A 20157-nucleotide genomic window follows, 5' to 3' on the forward strand; every position below is an offset into this window, starting at 1 on the left:
TTATCCACACTCAATTCTCACTGGTATCTGCTAGACAACAAGTACCAAAACATGATTAGTTCATAGATTTCACATGTAAAACAGATCAAAACAAAAAACGATGGTTCCATGCTATCCATGTGTTGCTATCCGAAACCAAAGTTTCGTCTACCCCGGTCTTTCAGTGTCCCGGGAATCCTTGACAGAAATTTGGACATGCGAAAAAGAAAAAAGAAAAAAAATCTGACTAAACCTATATGACCGCCGCTTCGCTGCGCGGCGGTCATTATAACACAATTCCCCATACTAGGACATGAATGGGTTAATTAAGGGTGGCCATCTCCAGCAGAGCGCAGTGTAATCTAAAGCAACGTTGCCTATGTAACAGGCTCTCGTCACACAACACAAACTGTCATAATTAACAACTGGCTGCTATAATAAATAGTTCATCCAAGGCTATGTAGCCTATTTAAAACAGACTATATTTAATAGCCTACTACCCTAATCGAGTCTATGAATGGGAGCGCAGTAGGCTAGACTTTTTCATGGAAACAGGTTTCACAAGACCTGTTTGCTCCGCCTCCGAAAGAAAAAGTTACAGCCTACCTTGTGGAAGTTAGAATGGTCGTAACAGCGTCACACTGGACTTTGTTTTAACCTTTATCTATTAAACTGTACATTTTATAACCAAAATTGTATAATCTTAACACAAGACTGTCTGCCGAGGCCCAATTCATCCCATGATTCGGAAATGGATATGCTTGTTCGCTGTGCTGGCCGGATTCGCCACACCAGGTGAGTTAGTGAGTGGGTGTTTCAGGTCTGTTTGCAAATTCAGAGAAAAAGATCGGTTGTAGGTAGGCTACTGAGGTAATTTTCTTCCCCAGCAATCGGGTTGAGGCTATTATTCATTTTTGACTATGGAAGAAGACCCCACTAATCAGTCTAATGTCTAGGCTATTTATTGGGGAAGAGGCCTATTCGTATGTCCGCCATTTAGGTTACGGCCTACGAATAATGCCAAAGTTGCTCACGAGCGGATTTTTTAAAAATTACGTCTGCTGGGTTTACAACTTTAGTTAATAGTTCCAGACAGGCTGCCTTTATGCAAAGTAGTGCGGGAATTCATTTTGAATCATTGTTTGACTGACACCTGTCGCAGCGCCTGGGTTAGGCTAATTTATTCTATCTTATGTTGACACCAACCCTGCAACTCAACCATTTGACAAAATGGTCACCAAAGAAATGAAATGGCAAAAACCTTAAGTTGTTTAGTAGTAGCATTATACACCCAACACTTGGAGCATACACCCAGTAGGCCTATGCCGTTGTTCAGGAAACTATTCTCATACCAGATAAGCAATGCAGGAGGCTATCACTGCCATTCTCTATGGAATTGCAAGTGAGTGAGTAATAAAGGACAAAGTATATCAGCATATTGTAAGGAGTGGCCCGATATAGGAGACTTTTTCATGACATTATTGTTAATGTGTGTGTGTGTAAGTGAGTGTTTAAGAGAGAGAGAGAGAGAGACACAGACAGAGTTCAAATCAGCTGTATGTGGACTTAGTTGCATAGCAGAGGTATGTAGTCTGTATAGTGTTGTTAAAAGGAGTGGTGTTGTAATCTGTATAACTTAGGTTGATCGAGACATTGTCGTCAGTGTCTTGGAATTGGTAGTTTGAAGGCCTCCGAATGCTAGGACTGTTTGAACTAGATGTACCGCATAGCGGTACAAAATATGACCGCCGCTCAGTCCTGTACATCCGTTCCGCGAAAATAAATCACACTTCAATTTGTCTCCATATTTTACTCCATCCCCCACTCTTGAAACTTTTGTGTATGCTTGTTTGGCATGCCTGAGTGTGTGTGTGCGGCTGCACAGAAAGTAGCCTACTGGTGCTGAAAAGGTGAATAGATTGTAGAATAGCCAAAGAAGATGTAGCATTGTTATAAAACCTTTAAAATCTCTAAACAATCACAAGTAGGGCAGTTCATCACAGTTCATCCATTGCAACTGGATTGATGAAATTATTTATTTATTTTTTATGTATTTATAAACAAAAACATCTCTGTCAGTTCCATGCCGTTTTCAACAGCTATCAAAAACAAAGGTCATTTTTGGATGGATGGATTTTTTGTGAATGTTTCTTCTTCTACATAAGATTTTAGTCATCTTTAGTTCATGTAATACTTTATTGTCAATGCACAAATTAAGTAACAGTAGTCTGAAACGTTATTGTTAATGCACAAATTAAGTAACAGTCTGAAACGAAATGCTGTTTTACATCTAACCAGTGGTTCAAATAACTGACATGTCCAAACGGGCCTTGATGAAATGCGTCGTTAGACTGTTCATACACATTTTAACGGCCTCAGCGGGGGGGGGCTACAGATCAAAACGAAAACCGATGGTTCCATGCTATCCATGTGGGGTTACATGCCCACCAAGTTTCGTGTACCCCGGTCTTTCAGTGTCCCGGGAATCCTTGTTGGTGTACGGTCACTAAATGTACACATAAATTATTTTATTGTAAGGCCCCCCATGAACGAAAGTTCACAAAACTTGGCATGCATTCGGAGGGTGTCATAATGTCAGCCAGAGATATTGTGGTGAAAACACCTAATTTTTTGCTTTTTAATTTTTAACTAGGTGGCGCTATACATGAAATAAGTGGTAATGGGATGGGTTGACATGCCCCCTTAAGACCAACATACAAAAAAAAGGTGGACCTCCTAGGCCCTACGGTTCTCGAGATATTCACAGAAAACTGTCTCCGGCCACCTACAGGCCAGTTGGTGTATAGTAACATAAATTAATTTATTGTGTGGCCCCCCATGAACGGAATTCGACGAAACTTGGTGTGCATTCAGAGGGTGTCATAATGATCCTACACTTCCAATTTTGTGCAGTTTTGACTATGTTAGGTCACAGATACCTGCGATTACAACACCTCATTTTTACTTTTTTGTGTTTAACTAGGTGGCGCTATACATGAAATGAGTGGTTATGGAATGGGTTGACATGGCCCCTTGAGATCAACAAACAAAAAAAAATGGTCCTCCTAAACCTTACAGTTCTCAAGATATTCACAGAAAACTGTGTCTGCCCTACCCTCCTTTCGGGGGGTGCAGTCCAGCGGGGGGGCTACAGATCAAAACGAAAAACGATGGTTCCATGCTATTCATATGGGGTTACATGCCCACCAAGTTTCGTGTACCCCGGTCTTTCAGTGTCCCGGGAATCCTTGACGGAAATTTGGACATGCGAAAAAGAAAAAATCTGACTAAACCTAATAATTATGACCGCTTCGCTGCGCGGCGGTCATAATTATTACTCTGGATAGTGAGCCAACATCCCAAATGTTATACAAAGAATACACTTCAACGAAACATTGTTTTTTTTCATAATGTTGAAAGTTTATAATATATCAATTACAAGTCAAGTTGTAAATCGTAAATCAGGTTTCTCGGCCAAGTATACTTGCGTATACAAGGAATTTGGTCTCTGGATTTATCCCATCCATGAATTGGTGAACACACAGAGCACACAGTGAACACAGTGAGGTGAAGCACACACTAACCTACTAAATTAAGCCTATTGTCAGATTATCTATCACTAAATCATTAAATGATGATTCTTGTCTTTTTAAAGTCATAAAGAATAAGGATCTGTGTAGACGCATAAACCTGTAGACACATACAACTGTATCTAATATACTAATTTAAATGTTTTCTGGTTCTTGAACTGTACAGCTTGTGTGTAATTCTAAGTGGTATGGTACTGTTGTCTATCTATAATCAAACGTAGGCTATGCCTTCCACTGTCATGCAATTAATTTCTCGCTTCTGGCTCACCACAAACAAAACAATCAGAAAATAAAGCAGTAGCTATTGTTGTAGTGTCATGATGTTGTGAGACGTCCATAGAATTATCCTGGTTGTAATGGATGGACTAGGTTTAATCTCATCATTATAGTGGATCATCAAAAATGTATAAAACCAGTGTGGTATTTATATTTCCTGATGTAGGAGTTCTTGAACACAGATGCAGTAGGCTATTTACATTTTCACCCTTGTTGTTTTCCTGACATGTGCAAATCCTTATTTTGACACAAGGCCAGATGCCACTGTTTTTGTGTGATAAGGTGCATGTTTAGTCTGCTGCAGTCACAGTAAGGAAGGGCTGCAATCCAAGCAGTCTCTGCAGTGTGTCTTCTACAATCACTAAATTTCTCATTATTCAGATTCACTTTTTGGTTTGATTTTTTTTGGTTCCTTAAATACAGATCAGGACAGAAGGTATATTCCACTGTGGTAATACATTATTGCAGGTGTTTTTTGTTGGCCTACCTTTAAAGGAGAACTGCCATTTTTCACATAGATTGCTGTTTCTTAAGCCAAGTACTGATGGTACGAGAGAAAAAAAACAGTGCTACAATCTGGAGGCATCTTTAAAATCTCAGTGATTTCAAGAAACAGAGATCTATGTGAAATATTGCCGAAGTCTTCCTTTCACAAGTCTCCTCTTGATTTTAAAGACAGACTCTGGGGCAGAGGGGCCTGGTGAGCTCACACAGCTGACAGTTGCCTCAGTAGCTGGTGGGTTTGGCCTTCTTTGCACTTGCTTACCTTGCTACACTACCTGCTCTACACACATGGGCCAGCTGCTGTGGCTGCAACCCACAGCTTCTCTCTGTTGTCCAGAACCCAGTAGGAAGTTGTGGCTACTGCTTTCTTTGACAGAGGAAAGCATTGCTTCCTTTAATAGCAAAGCTTGGTGCTTCAGTCTGCAGAGGCAATATTCTAAGCAGTCTGAGTTCTGTGACTGTAATCCAGAGTCGCTGCCATGCAAAATAACCACTACTACTGTTTTGAAGTGTTCTCTTTGAGGTCCACTGGCTGCTGACAGTCTACTTGAGCTGATTGGCTCACTTGAGACTCCTCATGGTTGAAATCCAAGCTGTTGTGGTTCTGGTGTTAAATGACCACATCGAATCAAATCCATTTGTCATGGTCTCAATGATTCTCCTGGGGCCTTTAGGAATTATGATGAAGTAACTTGGCTTAGAGGTAGAGCTCCAACCATGAAACGATTAATCGGTTAGTTAGCAACTGTTACATTTATTGCCACCACTTTGGTAATCAGTTAATCGATTTCTGTATTTTTGTTTAAGGAAAATGCCTAAAAATTTGCTGATTAACTTTAACATCTTTTGCCTTACGTACACCTCTATGACAATAAACTAAACATGTTTGCATGTGGATAAAACCATGCATCAGTTAATTTATTAGACAGCTAATTGATTAATTGAGAAAATTGAAGATACATTTATTGGTTAAGTTAGCTTCTGTGTCCCCCTTCTACATAGACATATCTACATGTCTATGTATACAGAGAGATTTGTCTCAAGTATGTCAATCCCTATCTGTCTGTCTTGTTGATTAACCCTCACGGACCTCCTGACCCACAGGTCTCGTCCATGTGCGGGCCATGGAGGTATACACCAAGGCGAAGGAGGTGGAGGCGGTTAACGGCACGAGCATAAAACTCCACTGCACGTTTAAGTCGACAGAGCCCATCACTGAGGACTCGGCCATCGTGACTTGGAATTTCCGGCCACTGAAACCTGGGCCGGAGGAAACGGTGAGGCATCTGGGAACGGGGAAGATAGTAGTCGGAATACGCTCATGGAAATGCGTGACCTGGATTTGGGGTTGAAGAATGGACTCCAAACACAAAGGCCATGTCTCTAATGTTCACTGCGAAATGACCTTTAACATACTGTAATTTCGCGCCTATTAATTGAGGTTTAGGCTAGACATAGATTTTGCAAAATTTCTTCATTTATGAGGTTAATACACAGGGGCAGGCTATACATTGGAATGTCTTTCTTTTCTTCATTCTTCTTCCTGAGTAATACACTGATCTGATTCTGAATAATTAGGCTACTGGGCACTGTGGTTAATACACAAGTGCGGTCAATACGCAGTTTTATCTTTTTTTAATTTGGATAAACACAGTCACCTGGTAGAACAGTAATATTCTTCACAGATATTTGAGATTTATAGTGCTCTTTGTAAATTTCACTGGGGCCCACATATCTCTTGAGGGATATTCTCTTAAGCATGGCACGGCTCTTGTCTTTGGTCTAAGCTCGTCTTCTAACCGTCTGCTCTCAGGTGATTCACTACCAGGAGGAGCCGTTCCCTCCGACGGAGGGTCGCTTCAAAGGCCACGCTGTGTGGTCAGGAGACGTCATGAATGGGGACGTCTCCATCACGCTCCTCGACGTCCAGTTCATCTTCAACGGCACCTACAGCTGTGAGGTGCGCAACCCCCCAGACTTCCAGGGCTTCGCAGGGGAGGTTGTCCTGAAGGTCGTGCAAAAAGGTGAGTCCATCTTCAGATGGGACAGGTGTTAAAGATGCGGTAAACAGTTTTACTGTAACTTCTTATTCACAAATTTAGCCACAGTGAGAGTCCTGCATCCACCCTTCAATCTATGATGCACTTGCAAAATGATTGCAGAGGTTTCGTTTTCCGGACATTTTGATGATGTGCTGGTCAAATATCCTATTATCGCTTCTTAATTAGTTAAGTTGAGGAAAACTGGAGACAGGCTATGTAGCTTAAAGAATGACATAATCAGGCTGTATAGAATGCAACATGTTCATTAGCCTAACTTAAACATGCCTACCAAGATCTAGCCAGTATCTATGTTTTCAAGCAAGAGTCCGCTTCGTTCGTTGTTTTAAAACGGCTACGTTGTTTGTTGCTGCTACCCACGTTATCTCCAGTGGTTCCACTGTTTAACTTGCACATATGTGCACACACAAGAATGAGCGCTCACACCACTCACGTCCGTGGTTCAATGATGGCGTTTAATTGTGCCGTAAAATTATCCGCGGACCAGCAATCTCCTCGTAGAGGAGGCCTAACCCTGCAGATCATAGATAGAGAAAGCATAGGCCGACTGTATGCTTTGGGTACAGAACACAGTTGCGTGTCCAGTGTACACGGAGAATGAGTGTCCTGCACGGCCACACCCCCCACAACTCCACTTCCAAAGTCACTGATTCTGACAGATTCGCCCGACACTTCTGCTTTTTATCTGGTGGTGGTGGAGTTGACCGGTCATCTGAGGCTTCAGACGTTACCAATTTATCATCATCCATCGCGTCTGGCCTCTGAAAAAACGTTTAAGGCTAGTCCACCTGGGCCTGGCCATGTTTGAACCGCCTCACTTATTTGTTCGTTGTTTAAAGGAGAATTCCGGTGTGATATTGACCTAAAGTGTATTGAAACATGATACCGAGTGTGAACGTATGTCTCATAGCCCATCTCGGCTTGTCCCCTGCACTCCAAAATCTGGCGCTAGTTAGCCGATGCTACCAACAGCTTTTTCAATAGTGGTGCTTTGGCATCGGGCTAGCCATGCAAATAAATCACTGTTTTACACCCATTTACGAGGCTCAATGTATCTCCACACTTCATTGGTAGACTTCTGAGGGCCCTGACATTTAAAACGAGACATTGAGAACTTTGAAAAAGCACTGGTAGTTTACTTACAAGACGATTTATCATGGATTCCAGTTTCTTCCAGTAGCAGCAACTGGAATCCATGCATTTCCACTGAATTATTTTTGGAATCTGATCCCTTATCATACCTGTTCATTCTTACTCGTTGCTCGACTTATCGTGACTAAATTCAAGATGGCTGCAAACGCTAAACTTCGTGAAGATACTGTCTGTATAAATCGTCTTGTAAGTAAACTACCAGTGCTTTTTCAAAGTTCTCAATGTCTCGTTTTAAATGTCAGGGCCCTCGGAAGTCTACCAATGAAGTGTGGAGATACATTGAGCCTCGTAAATGGGTGTAAAACAGTGATTTATTTGCATGGCTAGCCTGATGCCGAAGCACCACTATTGAAAAAGCTGTTGGTAGCATCGGCTAACTAGCGCCAGATTTTGGAGTGCAGGGGACAAGCCGAGATGGGCTATGAGACATACGTTCACACTCGGTATCATGTTTCAATACACTTTAGGTCAATATCACACCGGAATTCTCCTTTAACATGGACGTTTTAAGCGTGCGCTTCCTATTTGAAATGCAGCATAGGCTATGGGTGTTGTTTAATAACTTTCAAACGGTAGAGCTTTTTCATTTAAAAACATAGCCAGATGACATATTGCTTTAATATAGGCATACATTTCTTATTCTCAAATTCAGATTGCGTTAGGGGCACAGGATTATTAGCCAATTTCAATCGGACAATTTGACCGGAGAGATTTAATTTTGTCGGACATTTCATTTTTTTCCGGTAATTACCGGACAACGGAAACCCTGATTGATACACAGATCTGATTGGTCATGTTTACATTTGAATTGCTGAATGCAGAGTGCAGAAAAGTCCTGTGATATTCTCTCGGATCATCTACTGACTAACAGAACATAAAGCCAGACTTCATGTGTCTATATTGTTGACTTAAGAACTGTATGGTTGAACTGTATGGTGTGTTTCATTACCTATGTGCACATGATCAAGAGTTGTTGTGTTTGATGGTATTTGCAGAGATGATTTTGAAAGATGGTGCGTATTTTGATATTTGCCTGGTATACTAACATAGATTGTAGAAAATGTTACAGGCCAGTTTCTCATACATGGATTAAGCCTAGTCGTCGACTAAAAGAAAACGTCAGTAAAAATCTCCATATCTTAATCCATGTATGAACATCTGTCTCTACATAATAGAATATAGACTAATAGAAAAAGTAGAACATTGTCTGTGTTTGGAATAGAATTTGCAGTAGGCTATCCTAAAATCTTACCACCATAATCTTTCACTGCCTTCTCAACCAAGAATGGTGAAAATCAGTAGTCTTCCAAATTATGTAGATTGTGCTGGGTGGAATTACATTAATTTCACTCAACTGAAACCTAATCAAAGCCCAGCATGAAAGATGAAGTAAACACGCTGATCATCAGAGTAGTAGAGTCCGTTCTGTTTGAGTGGAGGTGTTTGTGGTGTGCAGTGTTGGTCTCTCCCCATGTGTCTCCAGCCTCCGTCTCCGAAATCAAAATCTTGGCGGCGTCAGTAGGAGGCGGCATCTGTGTGATTGCCGTCCTCCTCGTGGTGGTGGTGGTGATGCGGAAGCGTCTGTGCAAGTGTCACCATGACGACGACCTGGAGGTGGAGATGAGGGAGCGCAAGTGGAAGGACCCTACTGCCTGGTGAGAGGCGGCCCCTGACCCGGGGTCTCCCAGGTCCCCTGCCCCAAACCCGCTGGCTCCTGGACGCTGAGGAAGGTCCTGAGGGGGGTTGTGGTCATCAGGCTCCTCGGTGGTGTTGGAGTCTCCTCTCTTTCCCCTGGGTTTCACACTTGGGTCTTCGGCCATACAAAAGGAAGGGGGGAGCTGAGTTAATGATAAATATGAGCTTGATACTTCATCGTGGCAAAATGCTGTACATATTCACAAATGTGATTAATAGAAGCATCTAGGATTGTTTTTATTTGATATATTTTTTAGATATTCATACATTTTATATGTTGAACATTATAATTATATAGATTTAACAGACTTGTTTTATTCTGTGCTATTGCTGGCTATGTTATTTTATATAAGTCTAGAAAACTTTTCACAATTCAAATTCCATGCATTGAAACATTTTCTTTGTCTTTCAAATTGGCAAATAGAAAAAGAAAATTTAAGAGATAGAACTGGTCCAGAACCACAGTGTTGTTCTGTTCAAATTATTCTCAACTGGCACCAGTATAAACCAGGCTTTGTGCCCCAGGTTTATTTACAGCCTTTCAATCTGAAATGTTAAAATCCCTGTACCTTTCCAGAGATAACGAGTCTGCCCAAAGATAATGACTAGGTCTTTTTTCCCTAAATAAAATGGACAAAATCCATTTAGCAATCCTTAATAAGGGCCTCTACATCTTGGGTTGCCACTGGTGTCAGTTGAAAATATGCTGGCTGCATTCTTGTCATACAGATCTGTTTTATTTCTGCGACCCCCTTATTTATTTTCATCAATATTCTTAAAGACCGTATGACAAGACTGCAGCCAGTCTCTCTTTCTCTCTCTCTGTCTCTGTCTCTCTCCCTGGGAAACTGATCGGTGGGATATGTTTGTGTTTGATTGGGAGGTACAAAGGAGGACCACGGATGTGGTATGCCTGGGCTGAGCTGAGCTGGAGGGTTGGGTTGTTGTTTTGCCTGTTCTTCCATTTGGGTCTGAGAGACTTTGACTGGACTGATGTCGCTCACTGCAAACAAATCAGATCACACGCTGTTGGTTCTGCGACTCGACTCGGGACAGTCAAAGGCTCCTGGGACTTCATCTCCAGTCCTGCGGGACGTGGAAAGGGACCGCGGTTTTGTTGAGAAGCAGAGGTGTGCTCCCTTGCCGCTGTCTCCACTGGAGGAAGCAGACCTTTGGCGCTCCAGGGCTTGTGGGTAATCAAAGGCCAACTATGTTTCTTTCCCAGGCTGTTGTAAGCTTTCAGGGACAACAGAAGGTGTGTGAAGGTGTTGGTGGTTGTGTGTGCGTGTGTGTTTGTGTGTAAGCTGCATGTGCTCATAAACCATGTATGTCAGCAAACTAGAGGAGGCCATCCACCTGATGGTAGTGGAGAAGGCTCTAGAGGTGGACAGCTCTGACGATGAAGAGAGCGATGATGATGATGATGACGAAGATGATGATGATGATGATGATGAAGATGATGATGATGATGACGATGATGACGACGACGATGATGATTAGCACAGATAACCTCAGCGCAGACTGCTGAGGTATAGCAGGAAAAAGCAGACTTTGAGAAAGCACTGTCAGTATTGTCTGACAGACGATGCCTAACCCATCACCGTCATGATGTGCCTAGCCCTCTCAAACCACTGCTGGCTACTGTAGATGTATCCATCTTTTTAAAAGTAAACCGTAAAGAATGCAGTCCATGCTAGGTTCACCACCATCACTTGATCTCCTTCAGTTCTACCAACTAAAAAATGGGCCTAGTTTAATTTCCCTTTAAATGCTGGTTTGTGCCACTGATATCTTTCTAGTGCTGGAATGGACCAAGTGATGTGGTTGCTACAGCTGTTGTGTGTGTGTGTGTGCGCGCGCGCCTATGCCAACAAAGAGGTGTGTCCACATCTTGGTGAATGTATACCCAGAATGCTTTTCTCTGTTCCTGCAGCCATGCTGTATCATGGGGTGTGTGTATGGGAGCGTGCGTATGTGTGTGTGTATGAAAACATGAGACAAATGTGGGTGTGGTGAGAGACAGACAGACAGACAGAAATGTAATTGTAATGCATTACAGGTTTTGGCTTATGAAGGTGTTTGTACAATAGTGGGATATGACATTTTATGTGTATATAAGATTTATTGCAGAAAATATTGCACTGCCTTTTTTACATTGTTGTGTCTTAATGTCAGTCAAACAGATCAACTCTAAAATGTAACATCTTACATTTTCTGTAACATTCCTATTTTCTGTAAATTGCACATATATGATTGTATTTTAAGAACAAATAAATGTTGAGCTTTTCTGAGCACTGTTGAATTTCCATAAGTAATAAATAGTTACTAGACTGCAGCAGGTAGAATCTATTTACACAAGAATGAATCTCAGCATGACTAAACCTGTGGTCCAAATGTGTCCATACTTGTGCGAGAACAGGAAAAGAGGAATGGATGTCTTTTTGTCACACCGCTTTCATTTGTCATCCATATCCGGTGAAAAAGTTGACTATTAATTCAGCCGTTATGGGAATTTAGGAAAATTAACATTAGAATTATTGAACGTTAGAATACGTTACGAACGTTAGAATATCTGGGTTCATTCAAAGCCTTATGGGTTCATTGAATTCAACATGGAATTTTAGAACCTTACATTGTTGCTGAAGGGCTGGTCCGGCCCATGTCTTTGTATTGTGTTTGTCCTCGTCTCGCTAAACCTGAATGGGCCAGATTCAGTTTGACACAGATCATTAAGCCCAATCCCTGTGTTCTTACACGCCATAGATACCTCAGGGATTTGAGTTGTCGGTGTCATTATTATTTTTTTCTGTTTAAGATTAAGATTTGTCAGAACAAATTTTAACCTGCCGAACCCCCCTGGTGAACCTTATAGTACAGTACGCTGTGTTTGGAAAATAGGGTACCGCTGGATTTTCAAATTTTTGCATATTTTGCTAATATAGAGTCTAAGGAACAAGAAGTCTTCAAATTTTCACGATCCATCTTTAGTGTTTTTTTCTGTATGTTTTAAAATAAGCGATTATATCTAGTCCGAAAAGTGATTTTCACATTTTATTCTAATTTTTTGACAATTAATTCCACTTTTTGCACACAAAACCCCCAGATAAAGTAGAAAGGTTGTTGGTTCTAAAACAATATCCATAGTTTTCAAACTTTGAGTGTCTGAAAAGTAAAAACACCTCCACCCTTGTTGCCTATGTCAAAAACGATGTCTTAATCTTTGCTTTTCTTGATGCTTTCCTTGACCTGCCATGTCATTCTATTGTCTACCTTAAGATAAATTTGTCTTGGAAATAATCTATAATAGTACAGGCAACACAGTACACCATTACGTGTCATAGGCATGGGTAGTTGAGTAACAGTAGGCAAAATTAACAAACAAAAGAATATAAGGTACAAACAAACAGACAAACCACGGATGGCCCTCTCACAGCCTGAACTAATACAAAAAACAAATAACTCAAGGGAAAACATTGCTCAGACACTAAACCTTGTGCATTTGCTCTCTTTAAAAGCAACGGGTTATCCACAGCCAACAGGCCGGGCGTGCGAGAGAAGCAATGAAGTCTTAGAATTAAGAATAAAGCCATGTTCTTCCAACAACAACCACAAACACCCATGCGCCAAAAAATTCAAATGACCGGCATTGTTCTCCCAGAGAGGAAGCTACGTATATGATCACCACCCACGGGTGGGCGTGTGCGCCAGCGCTGCATGTCAGCCTTTCCACATACACACCTGGCTTTAAAGGAACCATATGTAAGATTGTGGCCAAAACTGGTACTGCAATCACTTTCAAAATACTGAAGAGCGGTGTATCCCCTCCCCCTCCCCCTGACTCGAGGTTGCACACACGGATGGCGAAACACTACTGACTTCGTGATTAGTAGATAGATGGAGGGTGGCGCATCAGTTCAAAACACAACATGACATGACAAAACACAACATCAACAACAGTTGAGGGCTGCAACTTCACTTTTTAAATGACAATATCCTGGCTGGACTACTGTTGTCAGTGATATAAGTATTTGAAATGAACATGATTTCTTAATGTCTAGTGACATATCAGGGCCATTTTATGATTAATTGACATATTTTTCTTACATACGGTTCCTTTAAAGTTCACCGTCCTGGTATCATACCTATCTACTGCCAAGGCCTGAAGGGGACGGGGAGAATATTTACTTCTGCTACACTGGCAGAGAACTCATGTGAAACAGACTGTGGGAGGTGGAAGGGGTTTGAATGCTGTCCGGCAGTATTATGAGTGGAACGTCTTAAGGGGGCCCACTTCCCCATACAGCCTAATCTTATAGTGTGTGCCAATTCCATCAAGACATTCCACAATTTCATACTTGGTAGACATCCATGTATCCTGGATTTTGTGGCGACCGTGAAAATGGTTCTTGCAAAAGAGTTGTTACATGTAATGTACATGTACATTATATTTAGCAGACACTTCTTGACCAAAGTCACTTACATACTGTATGTCAGCTATATTACAAGGGATCACATTTTCCCCAGAGCAACTTGGGGTTAAGTGCCTTGCTCAAGGGCATAACAGTGAAAGCCTGGAATTGAACCGACAACTTTCAGGCTACTGCACGCTAGCCCAGCTCCTTAACCACTACACTACCACTGCCCTCTAGAAAAAGATTAGGAGTGCCAGGTGGTAATATGGGTACAGTGTCAGGACCGCACACTGCAATCTCCCAGAAGAGCTACATTTATTGAGTTAAAAACATAACACAACGTTTCGACCCACCAGGGTCTTCATCAGGTAGGTCAAAACGTTGCGTTATGTGTTATGATTGCAGTGTGCGGACAACTACTCTTCTTTCCTTGATAAGCTTTTTTGTCCTGCACCTGGCCTCAGTGAGGTGGGATGTGCATACAACCACTTTGAAGAGGACTACAGTGTTAGGACCACCATGCCTACGATATGCCACAGCCTCTTTTAAGTGTCTCCTAGCACCATCATAGACAGAAGTCAGGTACTCTTGATGTTGCACCACCCAATCAGTCGGTGGACTGTCCCTGTGGTCACCTCCAGTATTTCCAAGTAGGTGGTCGACTGGTAACTGTGGCTTCTGACCGAACATCAGCTCGTATGGGGAGTGCTGTGTGGACACGGTGGTATTATAGGCGAATAGGAGCTGAGGGAGCAACTGGGGCCATTTACGCTTCTTTTCAGGGGGTAAGGTCCTGAGCAAGTCATGAAGTGTCCTGTTGAAATGTTCACATTGACCATTCCCCTCTGGATGATAAGTGGTGGTTCTAGTCTTTGTTATGATGTATGTGTCACACAGGTGCTTCAACAGCTCCCCCTCAAAGCTGCACCCCTGATCAGAGTGGATTCTCCTTGGCACGCCATACACATAGAACTATCTCTCAGTTAGAAACTTAGCTACGGTGGAAGCTCTCTGATCAGGGGTGAGAAAGGCCTGGGTAAACTTTGAGAAAACATTTGTGACATTCTCTTGTCCTGTGCTAGCCCAATCCAAGAGAGTAAAGTCAATGGAGATTATCTACAAAGGCTTAGTGGCTAACATATTTCCCAAGAAGGTTCTGGCTTGGGTTGTCTTGCTTTAGCAACCACACAGTGCCACACTCAGAACACCACTTTTGCACCTCATGCCACATCTGGGGCCAGTAGCACCTCTGTCATATCAAATCTGTGGTCCACCCCCAGATGGCCGTAGTTGTTGTGTAGGCTAGTGAGCACTTCAACTCAACACCTTTGGCAGTAAAAGCTGCAGCACTGGATCCCTGGAAGGAGGAGCCTGGATCGCTCGGTACAAGGTCCCATCCACTTCCTGTATCTGGGACCACTGCTTTATTAACTGGATACAAGGATACAAGGAAGTTTATTGTCACATGCATATAGTTACTGGAAGTAAGAAATGCAGTGAAATTATGTCTGGTGTCAGCCTATTTGTGCATTTATGGGGGGGGGGGGGGTAAAAAGTGCAATAGAAGAGGGGTTTAGTAGATTAAGTGGCAAGGGCTGCATAAGAAAGGTGGGGGAGGATTGGGATTGGGGTGGGGGCACCAACAAGGAGCACCCAAGAGCAACAGGGGCAAGGAAAAACTTACCTAGGAAGAAACCTTGGGCAGATCCACGGCTCAAGGGGCTAACCCAACTGCCAGGGGTCTTGGTGTGTGTGTTGGGGGGATGACAGGGGAGATGGGATAGTGTGCTGTGTATGTGGGGAGAGGGCAGTGTGCAATATGTGTGTTGGAGAAGCTTCCTCATGAGACAATGTGCTGTGTATGGGGGGGGGGGGGCAGTGTGCAGCAAGTATGTAGAGGAGGCTTACTGTAGCAAGCAGTGTGCTGTATGTATGTGAGGTGATGACAGTGATGATGTAAGTGTGTGTGTGTGTGTGTGTGTGTTGGGGATGGGGATGTGCAAAAGTTGGAGAAAGTCAGATATGTGTGTGTGTGTGTGTGTGTATGTGTGTGTGTGTGTGTGTTTTGACGTGTGATGAAATAAGAAAATAAATAAAAGGTCTGTAGCATAAGGAGAGAGATGTAAAAGTGCTAAAAGTCATGTAGGTGTGTGTGTGTGTGTGGGGGGGGGGGGGGGGGGGGGGGGGTCATGAGTGCTGAGGAGTGAATGAGTGCAAATTCAGTATAGTGTGAATTCTTGGATAGGTGCACTCGAGGCTTGCATGTTGGCTATGGCAAGCGGCAGGGGGACGTCCAGGCCGTGTGACACAGATCGCAAAGTGTTAGTGGGGCTTGTGGGAAGCCTAGAAAGGGTATTGGCATTGCGATTGCGATGGTCCATTTTTTTCTGTGATTGCCCACTTGACTGCAAGGAGTTTGAGTTTCATGGCACTATAATTTGATATGTTCCTCTCACTTGGCCACAAGCCCCGGCTAGCAAAGGCTATTGGTCGCTGTAACCCATCCTTCTCCTGTGACAGAACTGCCCCCAATCCTGCATGGCTTGTATCCGTCTAAGATAAAGGGATGACTGAAATCGGCATAACCTAGGACTGGCGCTTGAACAAGCCATTCTTTTAAGGCTCTGAATCCAGAAAAAGTTCTGAAGGCCAACCTGAACCTGACTACATTCAATGTTAACTATCCAATATTCAGATGTTTGTAATTGAAATGTATGCAAATTAGTGAATAATTATTATATATACTTTTTTGATCCTGTGAGGGAAAAATTAATGAGATATTGTTAAATTACATGCATAAACATATATTTTCAGAAAACTTGTAATCCAAATAAATATTGTATCTACATAAATAATCAACTAGTAAAGTTTCATAAGAATATCAAGGAGTTAAATTTTTTACCCTATTCACCCATTTTATGTTGCCTATGGAGGCCAGTTTTAGGCCGCAAATGCTAATTAGCAGGTTTAAAACTAAAAAATCAGCTAAGTAAATATGATATTCAGAATCAGCACCCAAAAATTAGGCAGAATACCCTCTTTACCAGTGTTTTCTCACATTTGACCCCCAAGTGATAGTAGTCCCAGTCTTAATTATGCATTATAAATGATGATGTCATCTAAGTGTGAAAATGGATCGTGGAAATTTGAAGACAAAATCCAACGGAATTACACAAAACACCGTACTATTAAGGGAGGAGTTGACACGCTTTGACTTGACATAAACCTTGAAGTAGCAACCTGTAGGCCTACTGTATTTAGTGTAAACACTCTCATTTGGTTACAATCAGTCTCTCGTTCAGAGGTTTAGGTCATGAGGTTTACTTGCCATGTCTATGCCCTAACAGATTTGCTCACCAAGAGGATGTAGTGTAGAAGAAAAAAGTGTAAAGTGTCTATTAATTTACTCTCAAGTAATGATCATACTAGTGGGATCCTTGGCAACCGCTCTTTATAATGGGGTTATTAATGTGAATACAGTCAAAACAGATTTGCAAATTGTGATGAAATTAGCAAATTTTCTGTATGAATTATGCTGCCATGGTTTATAGCCATGACATCACAAATCAGCAGTGCCAGTCCTTCTCGCCTCCACCAGGTGGAGTAAAACTCAATACTATGTCTGTGGTTGCTGTCGACCCATGCTGGACACGAGCCACAGGCTCTCACACCCAGTCATTCGAAACAGCCTGGATGTCCTTTTGGTAGGTGTGTCTGTCCCAGGCTGAGGCTAGAAGATGAGAGGGAGAAGGATTTACAAAAAACATGGAAGATAAGTTGAGAGACTATATTCCTTTATTTGGTTAAGGGACACCATAGGTTAAGCAGGGACGTAGTTTGAAGGTATGGCTATGTATTTCAGCTTTGAATTGCACCATGAATGTACCTAACTGTGAAGTTGGAATTCAGTTACAACCTAGAGACTTACCTCTTTCCCTGCAGTGAAATGTGGTCGTAACAGTTTAGTCGCAGACCATAATCAGATAAGTTTTTAGATGATTCACTGCCTTTGGTGCATCTAAGCAAGACACTCAAAGTGAAGAATTCCCGGTAATTTTTGTCCCCATTCTGCTGAAGTTGGGCTTTTTTCAGTCCCCCTGACTTGTTTAAATAAACAGCTGACAACATGCGTCAGCACACTGTCTGAGGTCAGCAGCCAGAGCAGGTGCAGCACCTGCCCGATGAGTCATACTTATTCAGTATGCGGGACTTGACCAAGCTATTCAGAGCACAGGTATGTGCTGCTCAGTTCCTCCTCGGAGCCGAGTGAGACCTCAAGAGCACAGGGCTTAAAGTGTCCAGGCACTGTGCCTGAATTTAGGCATGGGCCGGTACGTTTAAGATTTGAAAATAGGCAATTAGACTACAGTTTGTATGACGTCCTCATAAATGTCTGATAACTTCAGGCACAGGAATGTTCCTGGCTTTAAGCCCTGCGAGCAAAGGTAGCCTACTGACACGGTGCCTCTTCAATACACTATAACAACCGTAATGGGTAGTTACAGGACGGGTCTAAAGCCAGTAGGGGCACCGCTGGGGGGGTTAGGACGATTCTAAGGGCACAGCATTGACAGGGGGCCCCCAGAGAGAGGGGGGGGGGATGTTGAGAATTATTGTCTGTCATAGGGCCCACATTTTCTAGCAGCGCCCTTGCCAGTAGCTAACCTCAAACAAGGTCTTTACACAAGTCGTTCTTGGCCATGAGAACTAGTTTCAGGGTGGGAGAATGAAGTGGCCCAAGACAGTAGTGGCTCCCAGGTCTACTCTGTAAGTCTCCACTCTTTTCCTGCCCTTAGCCACTTAGACTGGACTCATCATTAGTAGCAAAATGTTACACATAAAGAAACATAGCATTGCATAGCAACACACAAACACAAACGTGCACACACACACACACACAAATGTGCATTAATCAACACACAAAAGTCAGTCCACTGATCTCTGAGACCCTACAAGCAGGAGAGCACCACAGGAGCAGTCATAATAAAGGCGATTGATACAGTAACATTCCAGACAGAAGATTAACAGAGACTTTCAGGAGCCAGAATCCTGATACACAGCAAGGGCTCACAATATGCAAGGGCTAAGCTGAGACGGATAGGCACACATCGTAATAAATTCGAAAAGACTGTTGGGCTTTGCCTTTGGTGCTTGTTCAAGGTTGCATGTCGCTGGCCAGTCTTGTGGCTGTTTAGAGCCGCTTTATGGCACAAGATGGAACACAGACACCCAGGGCAGAGAGACAGCTCAGCATCTGGCCTTACATTTATTCCGTGACCTTGACTGAAAGACAGAAGATCGAAATGAGAGAAAAGAATGAAGTAGAGATGGTGAGAGGCAAGGGGAAGGATTGAGAAGAGAACACGAGAGCAAGAAAGAGAGGAGAAAAGGTAGATGCTTCACAATTCATTATCTCATTCATCTGGCTAGTTGAGATTGATGCACAGGTTTTGGCATTACTCACACCATACTGCTGGTGCGGGTGACACTCGAGTCATGCGGGCGTCAGGAAGGACTGTGTATGGGCAGGTAGGAGGTGTGTGCATTAGAACTGCCATATGGCACCTCACTGATCCTCTTTTGTGTGTCCATGTCACCCTCTAAGATATGATCATTTCCTCCCGTGATTGATTAGGTTCTGTAATCGGTGGGAAAGGAAGGCAGAGAGATTCTATGTTTTGTGCAGAAATTTATTATATTTGCCTCTCCCATAAATTGTGTGTGTGTGTATGCATATGAATTAGAGTGGAGGTGTGTTTTGTGTGTGTGTGTGTGTGTGTGTGTGTGTCTGCTGCAGTAAGTCAGTGAATGCAGGGGAACTCATCTCTCTCTCTCTCTCTCTCTCTCTCTCTCTCTCTCTCTCTCTTCCTCTTGTTCTGCTTTGTAGAGCACATACTCCTATATCTCTGTGTCTGTGTGTGTCTGTGTGTGTGTGTGTGTGTGTGTGTGTGTGTGTGTGTGTGTGTGTGTGTGTGTGTGTGTCTGTGTCTGTGCGTTCTTACAAGCACTGCCTGGACATAAGACCTGTGATAGAGAAAAATTGCAGCAGCACTGGGAAGCCTTCCAGGAAAAGACGAGAAAGAGACTCTTCAGCTGTGAGAGGAGAGAGAGAGAGAGAGAGAGAGAGAGAGAGAGAGAGGGAGAGAGAGTGCTGCAGGACCGTGCCCCAGCCTGAAAAGTTTGCTCACAACTGCACCACTGCAGCCTCGCTCCACCCGTGGCCAAAACGACACTCACAACTGCACCACTGCAGTCTCCTCCACGCTGCCAAAAGTCAAAACAGTAAAAGCATCCCAGCCCCACAACCTCACTGTCCCACACAAGCATATTACACAGTGTAACATCCATTAATATTTTATCATTTTTCTGTATGATAGCAAGTATGAGTGTTTAGTTACTGTGACTAGGCTACCTGATTTCTTGACAGAAATACATACATGAATGGTCTGTTAGTTTTATAGGTGTATGACATTTGAATGACTAAAAATC

The 20157-nt window shown here is 42.8% G+C and overlaps 1 protein-coding gene across 2 annotated transcripts; it reads left to right on the forward strand.

Annotated features, from left to right (window-relative positions):
- The first annotated feature begins 560 nt into the window (after positions 1–560).
- Positions 561–15831, forward strand: mpzl2b (myelin protein zero-like 2b). 2 transcript variants are annotated; one of them, XR_006031760.1, is made up of 6 exons: positions 561–774; positions 5454–5626; positions 6163–6373; positions 9045–9216; positions 10591–11106; positions 15815–15831. XR_006031760.1 is itself a non-coding variant. In XM_042091714.1 (5 exons), the coding sequence occupies exons 1-5, from the start codon at positions 720–722 to the stop codon at positions 10754–10756; spliced, it is 777 nt and encodes a 258-aa protein (XP_041947648.1). In that variant the 5' UTR covers positions 561–719; the 3' UTR covers positions 10757–11547. The 2 variants fall into 2 exon arrangements, 1 of the variants encoding a protein (XP_041947648.1); XM_042091714.1 differs by lacking the exon at positions 15815–15831 and having other exon boundaries at positions 10591–11547.
- The last annotated feature ends 4326 nt before the right edge of the window (positions 15832–20157 follow it).

The sequence above is a fragment of the Alosa sapidissima genome, chromosome 5 (assembly GCF_018492685.1).
Source record: "Alosa sapidissima isolate fAloSap1 chromosome 5, fAloSap1.pri, whole genome shotgun sequence".
Taxonomy (NCBI): domain Eukaryota; kingdom Metazoa; phylum Chordata; class Actinopteri; order Clupeiformes; family Clupeidae; genus Alosa; species Alosa sapidissima.

What these genes read in the sequence shown, in the direction of transcription:
- mpzl2b (XM_042091714.1), top strand. Translation starts at nt 720, where the DNA reads ATGATTCGGAAATGGATATGCTTGTTCGCTGTGCTGGCCGGATTCGCC. An exon ending in AACCTGGGCCGGAGGAAACG is followed by an intron (nt 5,627 to 6,162) that starts GTGAGGCATCTG and finishes GTCTGCTCTCAG; the next exon opens with GTGATTCACTACCAGGAGGA. An exon ending in TGGAAGGACCCTACTGCCTG is followed by an intron (nt 9,217 to 10,590) that starts GTGAGAGGCGGC and finishes CATGTATGTCAG; the next exon opens with CAAACTAGAGGAGGCCATCC.